Below are 19,555 nucleotides of genomic sequence, written 5' to 3' on the forward strand. Positions count from 1 at the left end.
GAGTAAAAACTGCATGCAGTATTGAAATTAATTTAAATGTAAATAATTACTAAGGTGTTTAACTGTTTATATGGATATTCGTTGTTGTTTCTAATGAAGTATTTAATTTTTTTAAGTATTCAAGAAATGTATCCATAGCAGCACAATTCTTTATTTCCTATTCCCTCTTTCCTCTTCCTGTGTTTCTAATGAGGAATAAGTCCCAAGAAGACAGAGTCCAAAAGATGAGGACAAATGGCCATATACCTCAGGCAGGAGCAGCCCCATGTCATTATTAGAGAGAAATGGTGTTTTTTGTCAAGATCCTAGTCCTTTCATAAAGTTATTTATTGTTTTGTTGTTCAGTCATGTCTGACTCCTCATTACCCCATTTGGGTTTTTCTTGGCAGAGATACTGAAATGTTTTGTCATTTTCTTCTCCAGCTCATTTTACAGATGAGGAAACTGAGGCAAACTGGGGTAAGTAATTTGCCCAGGCCATCTGTGGCCAGATTTGAATTCAGGAAAATGAGTCTTCCATACTTCTGCCCCAGTACTCTATCCCATGTACCATCTAGCTGACCCTTCTCTCATCAAATAGAAACCAAAGGAAAATGTCCCCAGGAGAAAGTGGGATAAACACTAGTTTGGAAGTCAGGAGAGCTGAGTTTTAGTTCCAGTTCTTCCATTAAAAACCATGTGACCTTGCATAAATCATTTAATTCCTCTAAGACTCAATTTCTTGATCTATAAAATGGGGAAAGAAAAGGGAAAGGAAGTTTAGATTACTTTTGAGTTCTAACATTCTAACATCATAATCATCACTGAGTACTTAATTCACAAGCTATTGCTCTTTTCAAGAGTCATTTCTTTAAGAAGATGAGTGTAAATCCCTATTTTTTAGAAAGAATTTCTGACTTACTCCTCTCTCCCTCTCCCCTGTTATGCCTCAGTTTCCCCTAATTGTAATACCTCAGTTTCCCTGAATTGTTCTGCCTCAGTTTCCCTAGTGGCAACCCCCCCCCTTCCTGGCTATTAGGACTGAGATAATTAGGGCTGCAGGGCTCTGGCCACTCTGGCATTCCAAAGAATCATAAACTCCAATGATTTACTTCAAATACCCAGATGGCACCCTCTATCTTTTCTGGCCCAGACTTCTTGTCTCCTGCTTGACCACCTTTTTCACTCCCAACTTATCAGAATTTATTGTTCTTCCTAGAATTTCCACTCACCCAGTGCTCTGCCCCACCTTGCCTTTGTTTCCCTGATATCTGGAGCCCTATAAAAGTCTCTGGAATTAATTGCTAGATGCTGGATGCTTTGAAACAAGAGTTCAATCTAGCTGGCTGGCTATGACTAGTATGGCTTTGTTACTCCAAATTCTCCACTATTAAAATATTAAAAACCCTAATCTCTGTCTTGCCTCAGATTCTCCAGCATTATACTCCCTCCCCATTTTTGTCTGTCTCTCTGTCTCTGTCTCTCTTTTTCATTCTCTCTCTCTCTCCCTCTCTTCTTCCCTCCCTCCCTCCCTCTCTAATCCTGCCATGTCACTTTGGGTTATCATTTGCCTGTTTCCTAATCTCCTACTTACACAAAGTAGTCAGGTGTCTTAAAGCACCTGTTTGTTCTCAAACCCCCTTTTACCCCATGCACTTAGCACATCTGCACATGACCTAGAAGACCTTGCCAACAGTTCTCCTACTGCCTGGTGACTGAGAGCTCACTCTTTGTCATTTGAGTAGGGTCACAAGGCCTGGAGAGCCAGAGAGAACCAGGAGCAAACACTCTAAAATGCTAGAAGCTAGGAAGTTAGGTTGCTCTGACTAGAGGAAAAAGAATTTAAGTGGGAGTGCTGAATACAATGAATTTAGATTGCAAATGGAGCATGACTAAAAGTACTGGTGTTAATCCTTACAAAAAAAAAGTGAGGGAAGAGGACCTAACATATTTCTTACTTAAAACCTAGGGAGTGGAAGTGGGGTGGATTTTTCTTCTCACCGAATGTTTTGAGCAATACCTACATGGTCTCCTCCCCTCAGGGAAGACAAATCTTAGAGTCTGACTCACACACCAGCTGCATATTCTACCAAACACTGAATCTCCCCACCTGCTGAGAAACATCTGCATTTTCTTCCTTCTATGATGACACACAAAAAAGGAAGCAAACCATAAAACAGGCTTTTTTTTTTTTTTAATTTTTGACATGAAGAGGAATCAATCTTTGAGAAAAGCCATTCTACAAATTTGTTGTTGCTCAGTCATTTCAATTGTCTGACTCTGCATGATCCTGTTTCTTGACAAAGATAATGGAATGGATTGCCATTTCCTTCTCTAGCTCAGTTTACAGATGAGGAAAGTGAGGCAAACTGAATTAAGTGACTTACCTAGGGTCACACAGTTGGTAAGCATCTGAGTCTGAATTTGAATTCAGATCTTCCTAATTCCAGTGCTCTATACACTGTGTCATCTACCTGCCCATCACACATTTAGCTTAGAAAAATTAACTACTTTTAGCAAAGAGAAAGAAAATTGATGAGGTCCTGAATAATAGATGTGTTGGGCAGAGAGAAGCTGAATAATTAATAAAATTGATCCCTGAGGCAGGCAGCAAGAAGATCTGTTTAGCTCCATGGTCCCACCCTCTGGGAAGCCCGCCCTGTCAGAAATCCAAGTTAAGTTGGACCCCTGAGGCCCACCCTCTGTACAGGTCCTGGGCAGCCTCACCTCCCCCTGCCCTATCAGAAATCCCAACCATGTCCCTGAGATTATATTTTCTCTATAATATCTATTTATGGCCATGCCATGCTCCCTGACCTCCTTTGGGTCAGTTCATCCTTTTGGTGTCTTTCTCCTTGACACGAGGTATCTCCCCTAACACCACTATGCTTCTCAACTTCTCCTCCTTATAACACACTAACTCAGCATGTTAAGTCTCTTTCAGGATTTAGCCTGCCAGCTAAGGACATGGCCCAGAAGTTGGGTGTTTTCTTTTTACTGGGGTAATTATAAGGTCCACTAAGGAACTTGTATTTTATGTTCTCCTACTCTATTTCATATTTACCATTTCTAGTATTGTATTCCATCATTTTGTCTAAATAAATCTACTTTTTAATCAAAGAGAATGACTACTGTGAATTCTTCACATGACCAAATCCCAACTTTTGATGCTTCTCCTAAAGCACATCATCTGTGCCTAAATAACAGTTGGTGCTACATCAGATACAGCAAAGGCTTTGTGGGGAACAGGATCATGACATGAAAGTATAGATTTAGAGCTGAGACATCAAGGTTATCTGGTACAGCCTCATTTTACAGATGAACTGAAGCCTGTAATATTCTTGTTGGTTTTCTGGAGGTCTCTGGAGCAGCCTTCTTTTGAGCAGATTGATCACCACAAGAATAGCCAGTTGTTAAAGTCCAAATCCTTTATTATCTCCTTCACAATCTATTTTCCTTGCCTGGGGCCTAGGCTAGTTTTCTTAGAGGCCTTCCGAAGTCTTGGTTTCAGTGGAAAAACTAAGGAGGACAGACCTGCCTCCAAGGTGCTGTGAGAAGGGATGAGTGAATCTGGCTCTAAGTCCCTTCCCAATCTGTGTTGGCCCTTCTGAGTCTGTCTCTTGCTCTCTCTCTCTAGCTGAGTTTGTCGCAGCTTTATATGCTCTACACTGAGTATAAACCAATCATTATATCTCTAGGAAAGCATTATTTGTTGTAAGATTAAATCAGTCATACTCATCAATTCCACTTAGATAAGAATCCCAGTTTTAAGTACAGAGTTCTGGCTCATAACAAAAGCCCAGAAAGATTGTTGTTTGGGGGTTTTGTTTGTTTGTTTGTTTCTTAAGAAAGTGAGTTGTCCAAGGTCATACATCACAAAATTCAAAGATGGGATTTAAACACATGTCCTCTGACTCCTAGATAGTGCTTTTTCCAATGAATAGCATTTCCTGTTCAGAAACAGCAACACAAGCCAACTGAATGCTTACCTGGAATAGATAGATGGTGAAGTGGGATGTCCCAGAGTTTGGGAGGCAGCTCAGACATCCATTGTGCATTGGTAGCACTCATGTTCTAAATTCAGGCTAAAGAGCAAGCCACCCCAAGTGTTAATTCAGGTCCTGCCTCCACAGATCAAATTTGCCCTGAGAAAAAAAATGGAGGTTTCACTTGCTAAAAATAACAGTGGTAATTGATAAATGGTCAAAGGATATGAACAGATAATTTTCAGATGAAGAATAAAGCCATCTATAGTCATATTAAAAAAACTCGAAATCACTAGTATGTAAATTAAAACCACTCTGAGATACCATGTCATGCCTTTCAGATTGACTAAAATGATAAGAAAACATAATGATAAATGTTGAAGGGTATGTGGGAAAACTGGGAAGCTAAAGCATTGTTGATGGAGTTGTGAAATGATTTAACCATTCTGGGGAGCAATTTGAGACTATGCCCAAAAGGCTATAAAACTGTGCATATACCCTTTGATCCAGCAGTGCCATTACTGGGTCTGTATCCCAAAGAGATCTTAAAAGAGAGAAAAGGATTCACCTGTGCAAAAATGTTTGTAACAGCTCTTTTTAATGGTGGCAAAGAATTGGAAAATGAGTGGATGCTCCTCTATTGGGGAATGGCTGAATAAGTTATGGCACATGAAAGTAATGGAATATTATTGTGCTATAAAAAATGGTGAACAGACTTATTTTAGAAAGTCTTGGAAAGATTTAGATGAATTAATGCTGAGTGAAGTGATCAGAACCAAGAAAACATTGTACACAGCAACAACAGGATATTGTGATGATCAACTATGATAGACTTGGTTCTTTTAAGCAATTCAGTGATCCAAGGCAATGCCAATAAACTTTGGGTGGAAAGCACCAACTTCATCCGGAGAGAGAGAGAACTAAGGAGACTGAATGTAGATCAACACATACTGTTTTCACTTTTTTTTTTCTTCTCTTTTTTTTCTTATCATTTTTCCCTTTTGTTCTTTTTGAGGCTGGGGTTAAGTGACTTGCCCAGGGTCACACAGCTAGGAAGTATTAAGTGTCTGAGACCAGATTTGAACTGGTGCTCTATCCACTGCGCCACCTAGCTACCCCCCTTTTGTTCTTGATAGGGGTTGAGGTCCCTTTAAGATTCCTTATCTGAAAAGCCCGCCAGAACTTGGGGTACTGCCCACAAGCCCCTTTTAGGTATAAAAGAGCCAAGCTGGAGTTCTCTCTTTGCAGGAGCCCTTCCCCCAAACATGGTATCCTTCTGGCCATGTAAGGGTTCCTGCCCGACCAGCGACCACCTTTGGCCCTGGAATCTTTCTAACTGAACTTTACTTCCAAATTTCTACAATAAATCTTTTTTATCAATCTAAGTTTTCGGGCCTGTAAATTCATTTACAGGGGATCCTGCACCTCTTACTATCTTTGCGCCGACCAACAGGGTTCCCCCTTTTCTATCTCTCATCATTCTGATTTTGCTCTTCCAATATGATCCATGAGGAAATATGTAAAAAATGAATGTACATGTATAACAAAAAAAAATTGTTTGTTTTTTTTTTACAGGTAATTGAGGAAAATAAAAATAATGAAAAAGAAAAAATGGCAAACAAAAAATAGCAGTGGTACAAGTGAGGATTCCCTTGACATAGGAGACTCTTTTGAAAAAGAGTCCTCCCAGCTCCACTCATTAAGAGAACAAAACATATCCACCTATTTTGACCAAGAATTTTGAGGAAACTTTGGGGTCTCCAACAAAGACTTCACTTAGCATTTAATGAATGTACCACTTGGTACCATTTATATATAATTATATAATCCATCATCTTAAAAAAGAAAAGTTCTTTAAGAAAGAACTGATAGGATTGATGTAAATTGTATCCCCTTTAATCTTTGGGGGACCCTGATGTAAACTCTGCCCCTTTTTTGGGAGAGGTGTGGGAAAGGAACCTTTGGGGAAGGATGCTCCTAACTCTCAAACTCTCCCAGCCTCCAGGAGAGGCACACCCTTCCCAGACAATTCCCAGATAAGTAATCTCAATTCAACTGGAAATCTTGACCTGGGACATAGTCACTCAAACTGCTCCCCACCTCCAGGCCAAGATTAACCCAATATTATCAAGGGTTTGTCAACCCATCTTAACTAAATGCCCTTCTGGACTTAGCCCACCAATGAAGACATTTTCTTCTCAGTATAAAGCCATCTTTGCTAAATTCCTAATCAGGAGTTTGACAGCTAAGAAAGTTATCTTTTTAGCCTACTGTTTTCTTACCATAAATAAACCCATTCTTTGCCATAAGCCTTGTGCCTGTATTCATTGGGTTTGTGAATTCTTTCACAAAGCCTGCCACTGGCCAAGAAGATCCCATTGCTGTTGGGAGATCTCTAACCCTCAATTCTCACACTAATCCAACAGGATTAGCTAATATGACCCCCCCCAAAAAAAAAGTGATAAATATTTGGAATTGTGGGAAAACTGGGACACTAGTGCATTTATTGGAGTTGTGAACTAATCCAACCATTTTGGAGAGCAGTTTAGAACTAAGCACAAAGGTTTATAAAACTACATACCCTGTAATTCAAATACCGCTACAAGATCTGTATCCCAAAGAAAATTTTTAAAAATACTTCCTTTATTGGCTCTAAGAACTAAAAATCGAGTATTATTGTGCTATAACAAATGACAAGTAGAATAATTTCAGAAAAACCTGGAAAGACTTACATGAACTGATGCTGAGTGAAGTGAGCAGAACTAAGAGAACATTGTACATAGTAACAGCAATATTGTAAGATGAAGAACTATGAATGGCAGCTATTTTCAAAAATACAATAATCCAAAATAATCCCTAAAGACTCATGATGAAGCCTCTTGAGAACAGAGACCATATCTTGTGTGTGTGTGTGTGTGTGTGTGTGTGTGTGTGTGTGTGCGCATTTTCTGGAGCAGGTCTTTCATCATAGTAAGAATTTTTTTTAAATATGAATAATAAAAATTAGAAACCTAGGATCTGAAAAGTCATAATGAGAAAACCTTATTGCCTTGAAAGATCTTATCAGCCTTGGTATTGCATCCCATCATCATCTCTAATTAGAGGTGAATCCATGAATTCCAATACTTCCATTAAGGAGGAACTCAGCTCAAAAAATTTTCTCCTTTCTCAACTGGTTGTGATATAATATAGCTTTTAGGGGAGCCAGCATTGATTTTGAAGTTCCCTGACCTTAGAGTACTTTTTCTCTAACAATCTGTCTGTCAATGATTGTAAAGGTCTTCTGACCTAGGATTGGTGATCCTGAGACTTTCTAACCTTTTGTCCTAACAATCTGTCTGTCAATAATTGTAAATATCCTCTGGCCTAGGAATGTAATAATCTTTCTTCCCTTAGATTTTAGGAAAGATATATTAATCCTGAAGCCCTCTGATCTAAGAGAGTGCCCTTGTTCCAACAATCTGTCTGTCAATGATTTTTCTGGCCTTAGAATAGTCCTACAAACATTACTGACTGTCAAATAGATAATCTGTTGGTCAGTGATAACCAAGTTCCTGAGACAATAGTGAATAGACCACCCTTCATCCTACTTGTAAGCCATAAAATTAGCAAATAAGTAACATGAAGTTCTGACCAACTTTGCCCTATATATCTATCTCATTTCTCTTAGGTCCCTTGCTAGTCTTTTCTGGAGCTTAGCTCAATTCAATTGGCATTATAATTACAATAAAACTTTGCCCCTTGACTTAGAATGGGTTCAAGTCTGCAAATTCTTTTGAGACACCTCACAACTTGTGACCCCAAACTTTTAGAATCCTTTTCCCAACCTCAACTATTACACAACTTTGGGTCCTCTCTGACTTTTCTATCCTGTTCCCATGTAGGGTATTTATTTCTTTTGCCCCCTCCACGTCTCCTAATTTTTAGCCTCTTTTTGTGTGTTGTCTTCCTTTATTATTAGTGTAAGATCATTGAGGGCAGACTATTTTTAGTATCCTGTGTCTCTAGTTCTTAGCATAGTTCCTGAAATTATAATAGATACTTGACAAATAATTGTTAACTGACTAAGGTGGAGAGGGGAAATTTTTTAATGAATCAATTCATCTTCAGTATCTTCCTTCCCCCTTATACTTTTCTGTATCTTCCTGGCTATAAGTAAATTTTCATAGACTCTTAGAAGAATCTTCAGGAGTCACCTAGCCCAAAATGGACCTGAAGAAGAATCCCTCTACAATATCTCTGACAAGTGGTCATCCAGCTTCTATCTAAAGGCCTTTGGTAAAGAGAAGCCCATTCTACTTCTGAGCAGTTTGGATTATCAATTTTTCCTTCACAATGTGCCAAAATCTTTTCCTCTTCAACTTCCATATTTTTTTTTTCCTGATTCTATACTGGGACCAAACAGACTAAGTCTAACTTCTTTTCTTTTTTTTTTTTTTTTTCCCTGAGGCTGGGGTTAAGTGACTTGCCCAGGGTCACACAGCTAGGAAGTGTTAAGTGTCTGAGACCAGATTTGAACTTGGGTCCTCCTGAATTCAGGGCTGGTGCTGTATCTACTGCGCCACCTAGCTGCCCCCATCTAACTTCTTTTCTAAGGAAAGCCCATCCAATTCTTGAAGACAGCCACCATGTTTCCTTAATGTTTTTCTTCTATAAACTAAACATCTCCAGATCTTTCACTTGATCTTTATAAAGCACCATTCGGTACCTTCTTTTGTATACTTTACAATTCATGAATGTCCTTGCTAAAATTTGGTGCCCAGAATTGAACACAATATTCCCAATCTGGGGCTAATACAGCAGTTATCAACTTCCTTATTCTGAATAATATACCTCTATAAAAATTGTTTAAGAACAAATTACTTCTTTTAGTTGCCATATTACCCTATTGATTGATATTGAACTTTTAGTCCACTAAAACCCCAAGATGTTTTGCATATGAATTATTTTCTAATCATTCCCTCCTCATTCTCTACCTGAAAAATTGATTTTTTTCAACTCACACAAAAGACTTTACATTTGCCTTTATTAAAGAAATAAAAATTGCTTGGGGCAGCAAATAAGTATGGTCAGAAACAGCAATACCATACAGAATTTATTTGTGCTATAGCTTTGTCTAATTACCTTGACATTTATAAAAGCTTGACTCTCCTCCCAGGTTTCGATAGACCAATACAGATCCATCTTTTTTTTTTTTTTTTTTTTAGAGAAAAGCAAAGTTTATTATTGTACATTCTCTCGAGAAGGGCGTCCCACCCTTCCAGTAGACTATCGAAGAGAGGAAGCGCCTCCTGTGGGCAGGACAGCACCTTTAATCCCTAACGCAAAACACCCCCTGCCACTACTGACCCTCATCCTCATTGGCTGAGAGTCTGACATTCTAAACTCGAGATCTGCCCATGAAATTGAACTTGACCAATAAGTATATAGTTGCCCATATTTGGGTGAAATAGGGAGGAGATATCATGAGAGGGGAACTCAATTATGCCCTTGATGTTCAGAGTCCTTCAGGCCTACTCAAACACTGAAGAAGATGAAGCTTTACTTCAACTGTCTTGAAAGATCTCACCTCATCTCATTCAGTCCCTCCTCTAATTTTGTACACTGAGATCTCTTCAAATTTTTGTAACATAATTTCACATTGTCCAAGTCTGTACAGGAAACACGAGCAAGTTTCCTAACGTTTTTAGTGATTTCTCTTACTAGATTTCCATGTCATTTGGCCCTGGTCCAATATAACAAATCCCTGTCCAATTAAAAGGTAGGTGAGTATAGGCAGTTAAACCACAGATCCAATAATGACCCTTTAGAGCAGGTTGTTCCCTTGAAAAGATGTAAAAGGGTCTCTCATCCCTAAGGGGCCTCCCCCCCACAAAGATGACATAATGACATTTCCATAAACCTTGCTCCTTCCTCCAACTACAATTGGCAACTGGCCACTGATCTATTAGGTTAAAGGTACTCCAAAATGTGGGATACAGAGTACTATGTTCAGATCCATCTTTAAGATAAACTAACCATGTCACAATCCAAATGTCTGGTGAAGTACAACAGTAGCAAAAAAGGGAAGTAGGTGATACTTGTCATCTGTAGTATTACCCATTCTTTTCAATATCCACTTATGCTTTTTTAGTTTGTGTCTGTTTTGCCTGTCAAACCTATTACCCTTCCAAAGGCACCCAGAGCTTTTCATCTACTTCCTGGAGCCCACCTCTTTCAATCAAAATTTACTTGTCCAATATCTCATCCCATAAATGGTAGCCTAACCACTGATTATTGACAATAAAAAGAATTATCAAAAAATTTCAGAGATCAAATGAGGCTCTAAACAGGAGAACACTGATTTCACATTTCATATGACCCTTTATCTTAACTGCCTACAATCAAATTTGGATGTTAGTGTGAATGTCAATCATAGATGCTCAAGCTCATGAATAATTCTAACTTTGTAGGAAATGGACTTTCAGATTTAAATTTGCTAATATTTTTAGTTACTTATTAAGAATTCCCCTGGTCTCTTATCTCCTAAGATTTTAAGGCCATGGTCTACATACCTAGAAAGAACTGGAAATGAGAAAAATTTCCATGTAATTATAGATTCATAGCATTAAAATTCCTTAGAACCTCTTTAAAATAACCATGGAAAAACTTTCTACAATATCCTCAAATGATTATTCAGCCTCTGCTTAAATATGTTTAGTGATGGGGAACTCGCTACTTTATAAGGCAAATCTTTTTTTAAAAGTTTTCTAATTATTGGAAAGTTCTTCCTAATTTTGAGTCAAAATATCCATATTTTCCCGCCCCAGTAAGTTTTTACTCATTTGTTATAATTTTGCTTCCATGAACAAAAGAGACAAATTCAATCCCATTTGTTCTTGGCAATCCTTCAAATAGTTCTGGACAACTTCCATATCTTTCCTTTCTCTTCTCTTTTCCAGTATAAATATCCCCTGACCTGTAAACTGTTCCACTTGATTTTGATGCCAGTCCTTATGCTGGTCATCTCTCTACTTTCTTAGTCTCTCTTCTAAGTCATATGCATAATTGATTATAGCATTAAAGATTTCATTGGATCAGCACAGATTATAGTGGGTCTATAACATTCCCTGAGCTGGACATTATCACCTAAGGCAACTTTTCTTTGTGCTAGCTTTTATAGCATTGACTCCACACTTTTGGTTCTTATTTGAGCTTGAAATCAACTAAAATCAAAAAATCTTTTTTTTGCCCCATCAATTGCTACTAAGCCTTATCTTCCCCATCTCAGACTTTTGCAGACATTTTTAGATCTAACTACATCGCTATCAGATTTAATTTCACTTCAAATCAGTATTTGAATTTTGTCTTTTATCATATTTACTGTCCTTCTAACTGGCATTATTTGACAAACGTGATTTCTAGATTCTCATGCCAGTCAACAATAAGAATATCAAATAAATCAGGGCCAAGACAATACAGGAGTGTAAACTTTTAATCTTTGTAAACTTTAAATTCTTAAAGAGGAGGCTCTGTTTCAGTTGTTGGCTCTAGAACCTATTAGGGCCATAATAAGTTTATTCTCAAAGATAAGGGTTCTGGGAGAGACCCTTTCAGAAAAATACCTCACTATCATCACTTTTTTTTCTCCTGAGACAATTGGGGTTAAGTAACTCGCCCAGGGTCACACAGCTAGGAAGTGTTAAGTGTCTGAGGCCATATTTGAACCCAGGTCCTCAGGTCTGTTGCTCTATCCATTGTGCCATCTAGTTGTCCCCTAACATCTTTTTGAATACTCTTGTTCAACCAGCTAAGATTAACTCATGGTATATGAGTGGCAGCCTTTGATATATAAATATTTTAATTATAGGTGATATGTGTCGTTATCTCATAACAGAGACTTCCCCTATAGCAGTAAAAAACAAGTGCATTCCAAACTCCAAACAAATGGCTTACAGATTTACTTTGAGTCACAACTTATTAGTTGTCTAGTGAGTAGATTATTGTCCATGAAAAAAATAATTGTTTATTCTTTTTATTTTCTGCCTTATCTAATCTATATTAGTTGTTAATGTTTTCAGTCATGCCCAAATCTTTGTGACCCTATTTGGGGTTTTCTTGGCAAAGACCCTAGAATGGTTTACCATTTTCTTCTCCAATTCATTTTAAAAGTGTGGAAACTGAGACAAATGGGGGTGAAGTGACTTGCCCATGATCACATAGTTTTTATGTGTCTGAGGCCAGATCTGAACTTATACTAATTCCAGGACCATCATTCTATCTACTGTGCCATCTTGTTCAGGAGCATATAGGCTTTGCCATTAAATGGCAAAGATCCAAGCCAGAGGAAAGGGCAGAAGAAGGGAAAGAATTTGGAACTGAAAATCAAAATGAAAACAACAACAAAGACCTGTGCCCTACTTGGAAGTCAGGCACTATATAAAGGAGTTTCCCAGTTCCTACTGGAATTTTAATTTTCTGTTAAGACTTATCCTAAGAGGAGGAGGATGATAATAAATTACATGACATCTTCAATGCATTTGTCCTAACTAAATGACTGACAACCCATAGCTCAGAAAAATGTTTAAAAAGTATAGGCAGCAAGTTAAAATATTTTTATCTACACTCAATTCAGAGTTCAGCTGCCTCATTTGTGGACCTTCTATGCTTTCTGCAACCATTGAGCATTTTCCCAGAAAATAATTTTACCTATTAGTATGTTATCTCCATGAGACAGTGTGCATCAGGTGGAAAAGATGCTCAGACTAGCCCATTTTGCTTTTGAATAGCAAGTTTGGTAAAAATTTGATCAAAGAAAGAGAATACCATTAAAATAGAATTTTGGTATTATTTGTGGTTTTCAATCATCCATTTCAATCATTACTCTTCCTTGTAGGTATTCAACAAAAATTTGTAAGAAGAAAATATTTCACACTATATTGTAGGCTTCTACAGGCAAGGTATCAAATGAAATGATATTTGTAAGGCACACAGCAGTGTTTAACACATGGTGCTTAATAAATACCAGTTCTCTTTCCTTCCTCATCTTTCCTCTTATTCTCCCTAGCACGTAGTACAATATAAGCATATGATAATTAACAATTAAACAAGTTAAGGTTTACAAAGAGATTTACTTATATCATCTCATTTGTTATTTACAAATTTTATGAGTTATTATCCCCATTTTACAAATGAAGAAATTTAGGATGAAAGAAATTTAGTAACTTGCCCAGAATTTCACAGCTAATAAATGTCTAAGGCAGAATTTGAATATAGGTCTTTTTGACTTCAAGTCCAGTGCTCTATCCACCATGCTATCTAGCTGCTTCTAATACAAGTTTATATAAAGAAACAAGTAATTTTGAATATTTTATCCCACCCATAAGAAGCTGGATGCTCCATAATCCTTCCATCATGCTTCTTGTGAGATCACCCTACTGGCTGTGCTCTGTAGTCCCTGAGAAGGATTGATAAGGACAACTACAAGTCAGCTACACAGCACAGAGGAAGACATGAAGGACAGACAGGCCTGATGGGAAGAAGTCTCTTCTCCCTGAGTTCAAATCCGGCTTTCAACACTTACCAGCTGGGTGACCTGGGCAAGTCCTTAATCCTGTTTGCCTCAGTCTCCTCATCTGTAAGTGAGTTGGAGAAGGAAATGACAAATCATTCCAGGAGCTTTGCCAAGAAAGCCCACATGAGGTCATGAAGAATGGGACTTGACCAAACAATAAGGCAGTTACTTCCAACACAGACAATAGAACAAGGCCCTGGAGTAAGTAGATCCTGAGTCCCAATATAGAAGACTTGGCTTGACTCTTAGCTCTTCCACTTGCTATTTGTGTGATCTCAAGCAAGCAGCTCCAATGCTCCCACCTTGAACTCAAGAGGACCTGAGTTTAAGTCTGACCTCATATACTTACTGAGTGATCCTGGGTAAGTCATTTAACTCTGATTATCTCAAAAAAATCCAAACCAAACCCAATAAACAAAAAAACAAAGCAAGCTCTGATTTGTAGGATTTTCCCATTTCTGGGGTGTTCATACTGAAAATTGAATAATTTGCTCTTATGGGTCATCCGGCCTTAGCATATCCCTGTTTTAGTTGTATCATTTTATGGTTCTTAAAAAAAGAAAAACCCACAAACAAACCTGAATGCCACATAATTATAAGGCACAAGCCTAGCACCAGAAATAAAATGAAAAAAATATATACCTCCCCCTTGCATGTGTATATGTTCAAGGTGTGAAGGGGGAAAACCAAGGAGGATAGTTATCATTCAGCTATGGATAATTGTCAGATATGCTTGATATTTTGGTTAATTTTCATGAATACTTTTTCTCTTTTTATAAAAAAATAGCTTGCTGGGTAGGGAAGGAAAGAAAAAAATATATTTGTAATCAATGTAATAAATCAATGTAATAAAAGATCTCAATACAAAATATTCTATAGCTCTTTGGCAAAATAGAAAGCCAACAATGAACACAAATAGAAAGATAAGTAGATAGATAGACAGACAGAGATAGGGATGTATATATATAAATATATGTATATAGATAGATAGATATAATAATGTAACAATATAATATATTACATAAGGATTATCATATAATTATAAAGAAAATCAATACAAAGTAAGTAGGAAGAAGGAGATAGATATTAGTCTGAATTTATCAGGAAAAGGTTTATGAGAATATAGTGCCTGTGCTATGTTTTGAAGAGTCTGATACAGGTGAACAGGAAATACTTTCCAAACATTGAGTATGGCAGTATAAAGCTATGGAGATAGGAACAAAAAAGGCCAGCTTCACTGGATTGTAGAAGTGATATTGTAAAACTTTTTTATTTCCTTTCTAACTGGTTCCAGCTCAGCTGTATTATTTGTAAAGAAAATCCTGTAACTGGCCAATAGTATGGAATTTTATTGAGACTTCCAGTTATTCAACTCAGGATGATTAACTGGTTAGGGTTCTGTTTAAGATAATATTTGTAAGCTGTAAATTTTTAGATTTCTTGATCAGTTTACAACTTGATCTGACATAGTTTTAATCCTGTTATATTTTAATATGTAAACCTCCTTTTTCTCCATTAGCATAATATAAATTTTACAAATGTATCTTTGAAATATAGTTCCTAATTGTATCTCCTTTTTTTTTCCTTGATGTAATTGAAAACTACATAACTCTTGAGAAAACTTTATTTTAGGGTCAGTGATAATTCAGAACCCTGAGCCAATGATCTGAGCATATATGATAAAGACCAATTCTTAAAATGTCTTTGCAGATTGATAAGTATGATTGGCAGTGGTACCATGTATCAACAAATCCTTGGATATTTTCATAGCAATGAGAAGGGAAGTGATATTCTTATGAGGCTGTAGAGGTTGAGCCTTAAAAGCCAAAGAGGAATTTCTATTTTATAGGAATAATAGGAGTCTATTGAGTAGGAGCCATTTTCATATCTGTGAACAGGTCACTTAGAAGCTGTGTTGAAGATAGACTAGAAAAAGTAGGAAGACATTTGAGGCAAAGGGACCAATTAACAGGCCACTGAAATATTCTATGTAAAAAGATAATGCTTGTTCTAAGGAGATGACCTTAATGGAGTCAGAAAGATTTGAGTTTCAATTGTTCCTGTCACACTAACTTGCTGTGTGGTATTGTCAAATTATTTATCATCCCTTAGCTAGTTTCTTTATCTCTAAAAAAAGGGTGGGGCGGGGGATAATACAGTGATAGCACCTAGTTCATAGAGAAGTAACATAGATAAGTGTTTGAGGAAAATCACTTTGGCAGATGTGGAAACCTAGGGCTGGACAGATATTTGAGGCAAAAAAGCTTCTACTAGACTTCCACTGAAATAATCTAGGAGACAGGAAGATATGGTGGCAGCCATGTGAGTAGAGCATAGGGATCAGAGAGAAGCTCATAAAAGATACAGAACCTGCTATCAACACAGAGGATGGCAGAAATGGCCTATTTGTGCCAAGAAGGTAGGTAATATTTAGATCCATTTCCTCTAGACCAAAGAACAGAGGAAGAATATCAGACAAACTAGGAAACATCAACCAACTATCAAAAACGTAGAAGAGAGAGCAGCATCAGGAAATGCAGGAGTCAAGAGAAAAGGAGGGACAACCAGCCTGGAAGACTTTAGTTTCTATTTCAGAGATAGATCTTAATGTCAAAAGCAAAGTAAGAAATGATACAAGAAGTATTCAAACTCAGGGGTAGGGATAGCCAGGGTCAAGATTCCTTGAGTCCAAATCTGAGGTCTTCCTGACACCATGTATCAGGTCACACTGCCTCTACCATCAGTATACCATCTACCTTAGTAGATGACGTTTTTGTTTTCTTTTAAGAAGCTCTGGTGAGGGGCAGCTAGGTGACTCAGTGGATAGAGTATCAGCCCTGAAGTCAGGAGGACCTGAGTTTAAATCTGACCTCAGACACTTAACATTTCCTAGCTGTGTGACCCTGGGCAAGTCACTTAACCCCAATTGTCTCAGCAAAGAAGAAGAAGAAGGAAGAAGCAGGAGAAGAACAAAGAGGAGAAGGAGGAGAAGGAGGAGGAGGAGAAGCAGCAGCAGCTCTTGTTAAACATAAATTAACAACTCTATACTTGATAGCCCTATAGTGATAAAACTCTGAAACTTAACAGTGCTGATTTATGTATGACAGTTTTTCTAGTTTAGAAGGACCCTCTGGAACTTGCAACCCCCCTGACATAGTATGTGAGAGCCCAGTGTCACCTCTACATTCCAGGAAGTCCCCTGAAAAGGTCCATGAAGATATTTTCCAGATCAAAATGGGACAAAAATAAATGCTCATACACTAAGAGGATTTTACAAACGACATTGCAAAAATGTTACCAAAACTCACATAGGGTTAAACAAAAGACAAAAATCTTGGTTGGCTCAACAACCATGATCAACACTCAGTATCCTTTATCTTTCAAAGAATATCATTGAACAGAAATATGTTGTGATTTCAGCCTCCTTCCAGAGGAATAAGATACATTGCAGTACATGTAAATAAACAAGCAATACTAAAGAAAGGTGTGAACTCACATACACATATACATGTACATGCATACACACACAAATTTCGTTGTGAGCTCATTGAGAGCAAGGGATATCTTTTGCCTCTTTTTGTATCAACTGCACTTAGGACAATGCCTAACACATAGTACTATGTACCAGTACAGTGTTTACTGCTGATTAAATGTCAATGTACAATCAATTAGTTTATAATATACAGGTTACATAGCAGCAGTGAAGCAGCATTAAAATAGCTGTGCTGATCTCATTGATGAACTGTTAAATCATTCTTTTTAAATGATAAAGAACTCTTATTGTAAGCCAATTGCTTACAATAAGCAAACTGAATCCATGTTGTTTTTAATAGTAATAGTCTCTCAGAGAATTATGTCTGGAGACAAAGTATAATAATAGCTATAGTAATAGTTACATTTATGTAGCATTTTAAGATTGGGAAGAACTTTACACATATTAATTTGGGATCCTCACAATCATCCTGTATGACAGATGCTATTATTATATTTGTCTTACAGGTGAGGAAACTGAAGCTAAGAGAGTTGCAGTGTCTTTGCCAGAGTCACCCAACCAGTAGTCTGAGGCAGAATTCACTCCCGTTTTCCTGACTGAGCATTCTAACCATAACTCCTAGTATGTTTTAATATTCTCTCTGTTCCAGTAAACATACCCATGTTTAGATGAGTTCTCAACCACCTACTTTCTCCAGATAAGGATTATAGGATTTAGAACCAAAAGTGTCCTTTGAGATCTTTAATCTACCTCCTTCATTTTACAAGGAAAACCAAAAGAAATGATTTGAAAGGACCTGAGACTTATGTGTGTGTATGTATATATATATAAACTTTGTGTGGGTAAAATGAGGTAATTTGTTGTCTCATCTGTAAAATGAGGGGGTGGGAGTAGTTCACCTTTAAAAGTACAATGAGACGCCTAAATTCAAATACGTCACGGCAACTGATGACTAAGTGATAGCTTTCCATTATAATAAGCTACATCAATACTAGTGACAATATTCTAGTGGTTTTCAAACTTTTTGGTCTCAAGATTCCTTTGTACTCTTAAAAATTATTCAGAACTCCAAAGAAATTTTGTTTATGTGGATTATTATATCTATTAATATTTACTAGATTAGATATTAAAATGGATAAATAATCATTCTAAAATAATAAGCCTATTTCATGTTATCATAAATAACATATTAAAATAACTATATTTTCCCCCAAAATAGTGAGAAGAGTGGCATTAATTTATGTATTTTCATGAATCACTTTAATTTCTGATTTAATAGTAGAAGCCAACTGGATTCTCTTCTCAGTTTCTGTATTCAATCTGTTGCCATATGTTGTCCTGTTTGAAGTATATGAAGAAACTCCAGCCTTAAACAAATATGTAGTTGGAAAAGGGGAGAGTATTTTAAGAGGCAAGTAATATCTTCTTATTACTATGAAAATAGTTTTGACCTAGAAGACAGAATATACTTTAAAAACCACTGCTCTAGACAAACACTTCCTCTCTTCCTTCTCCTTTCCTTTGTCTTCCTCCACCCTTAGGAACAGATAAAATTTTACAAATTGTGCTTAAATCCTTGTGCAAACTTATTATCCTGGTAGTTACAGGATTCTAAGATTAGAATAGGAAAAAGACATTTTAAATGTGAATTTGACACTTACCTCACAGGGTATTGACTTCTCAGTGTGAGTCTGTCAGTTCTTTAAGAAAAATAAAAAGATTCTACATCGCAGCTTCAGTGCCTTATTCTCTTCTTCCTCCTACTCTGCCATAGGTAATCCAAAGCCATATTTCTGGACTCCACTTCCTAAAAACAAACATGCCTTCAGCCTATCTCAGTCTGTGATTGGCCAATACTCTTAACACCTACTCCCTCTCCAGGCAAAAGAGGAAAGGAGGAGCTAGTCTGGCTGAAGCTGTAGGTTTCCCAATATATTGACATTTCTAAGTTCCCTGAAAGTAGAAAGCACTATAAACCTGTCCGAAGCCAAAAGTTTAGTGAAACCAGGCCAGGAAAGAAAACAATAATTTTCATCTTTGGGACTTGAGGTTTACTTGGTCAAACATATACTCCCTGAAGCACAACTCTTCACTGTTGCAACATCTGGAGCTGAAGCACCTGAGGGTAAGGGGAAATTTAAGCAGTATTTTAATTACTGAGCAAATCTGATCCAGGATTTGTTCTGTTGCTCTCTTTGTGGTGAAACTTCAAAGACTCTCTAGGGGAAGCAAATAAATTACAACTTTTAGTTCTCAGATTTCAAGGGGGAAGAGAAATAATAGGTTACCACTGTTATAAAGCTTAATAGCTATAAAGGGTCTCAAGAAAAACTCCTAGAATTTTAGAATGGTAAAAGAATTTCAAGAGGATTTACGATCATTCTAAAGTCCATTTTCACATGTGAAAACTGAGGCCCCTAGAAAGGGGGAAATGCTAGGGCTCAAGTCCAGGTCTTCTGTCTCTAAATGATATAGACTTTTGTTTATGCTACATTTTTTCTCACCATCCAGTCCTGGTTTTCAGTACATGATTTATTATATGTT

The 19,555-nt window shown here is 37.2% G+C and overlaps 1 protein-coding gene across 6 annotated transcripts in view; it reads right to left on the reverse strand.

Moving 5' to 3' along the window:
* The window catches only part of PLCXD1 (phosphatidylinositol specific phospholipase C X domain containing 1), a 38,458-nt gene extending 19,595 nt beyond the window's left edge, over positions 1-18,863 (reverse strand). Inside the window, exons 1-3 of one of the 6 annotated variants that reach the window (XM_074300268.1) lie at positions 18,673-18,846; positions 13,528-13,579; positions 3,969-4,124 (exon numbers count right to left, since the gene is read on the reverse strand). In XM_074300268.1, the coding sequence (XP_074156369.1) occupies positions 3,969-4,050 (82 nt within the window). In that variant the 5' untranslated portion in view covers positions 4,051-4,124; positions 13,528-13,579; positions 18,673-18,846. Of the gene's footprint in view, positions 1-3,968; positions 4,125-13,527; positions 13,580-18,672 lie in introns of all 6 variants that reach the window. The other 5 variants (XM_074300272.1, XM_074300266.1, XM_074300269.1 and 2 more) reach the window with 5 other exon arrangements.
* Between the last annotated feature and the right edge of the window lie 692 nt (positions 18,864-19,555).

The sequence above is a fragment of the Sminthopsis crassicaudata genome, chromosome 3, assembly GCF_048593235.1.
Source record: "Sminthopsis crassicaudata isolate SCR6 chromosome 3, ASM4859323v1, whole genome shotgun sequence".
In the NCBI taxonomy this organism is placed as follows: Eukaryota; Metazoa; Chordata; class Mammalia; order Dasyuromorphia; family Dasyuridae; genus Sminthopsis; species Sminthopsis crassicaudata.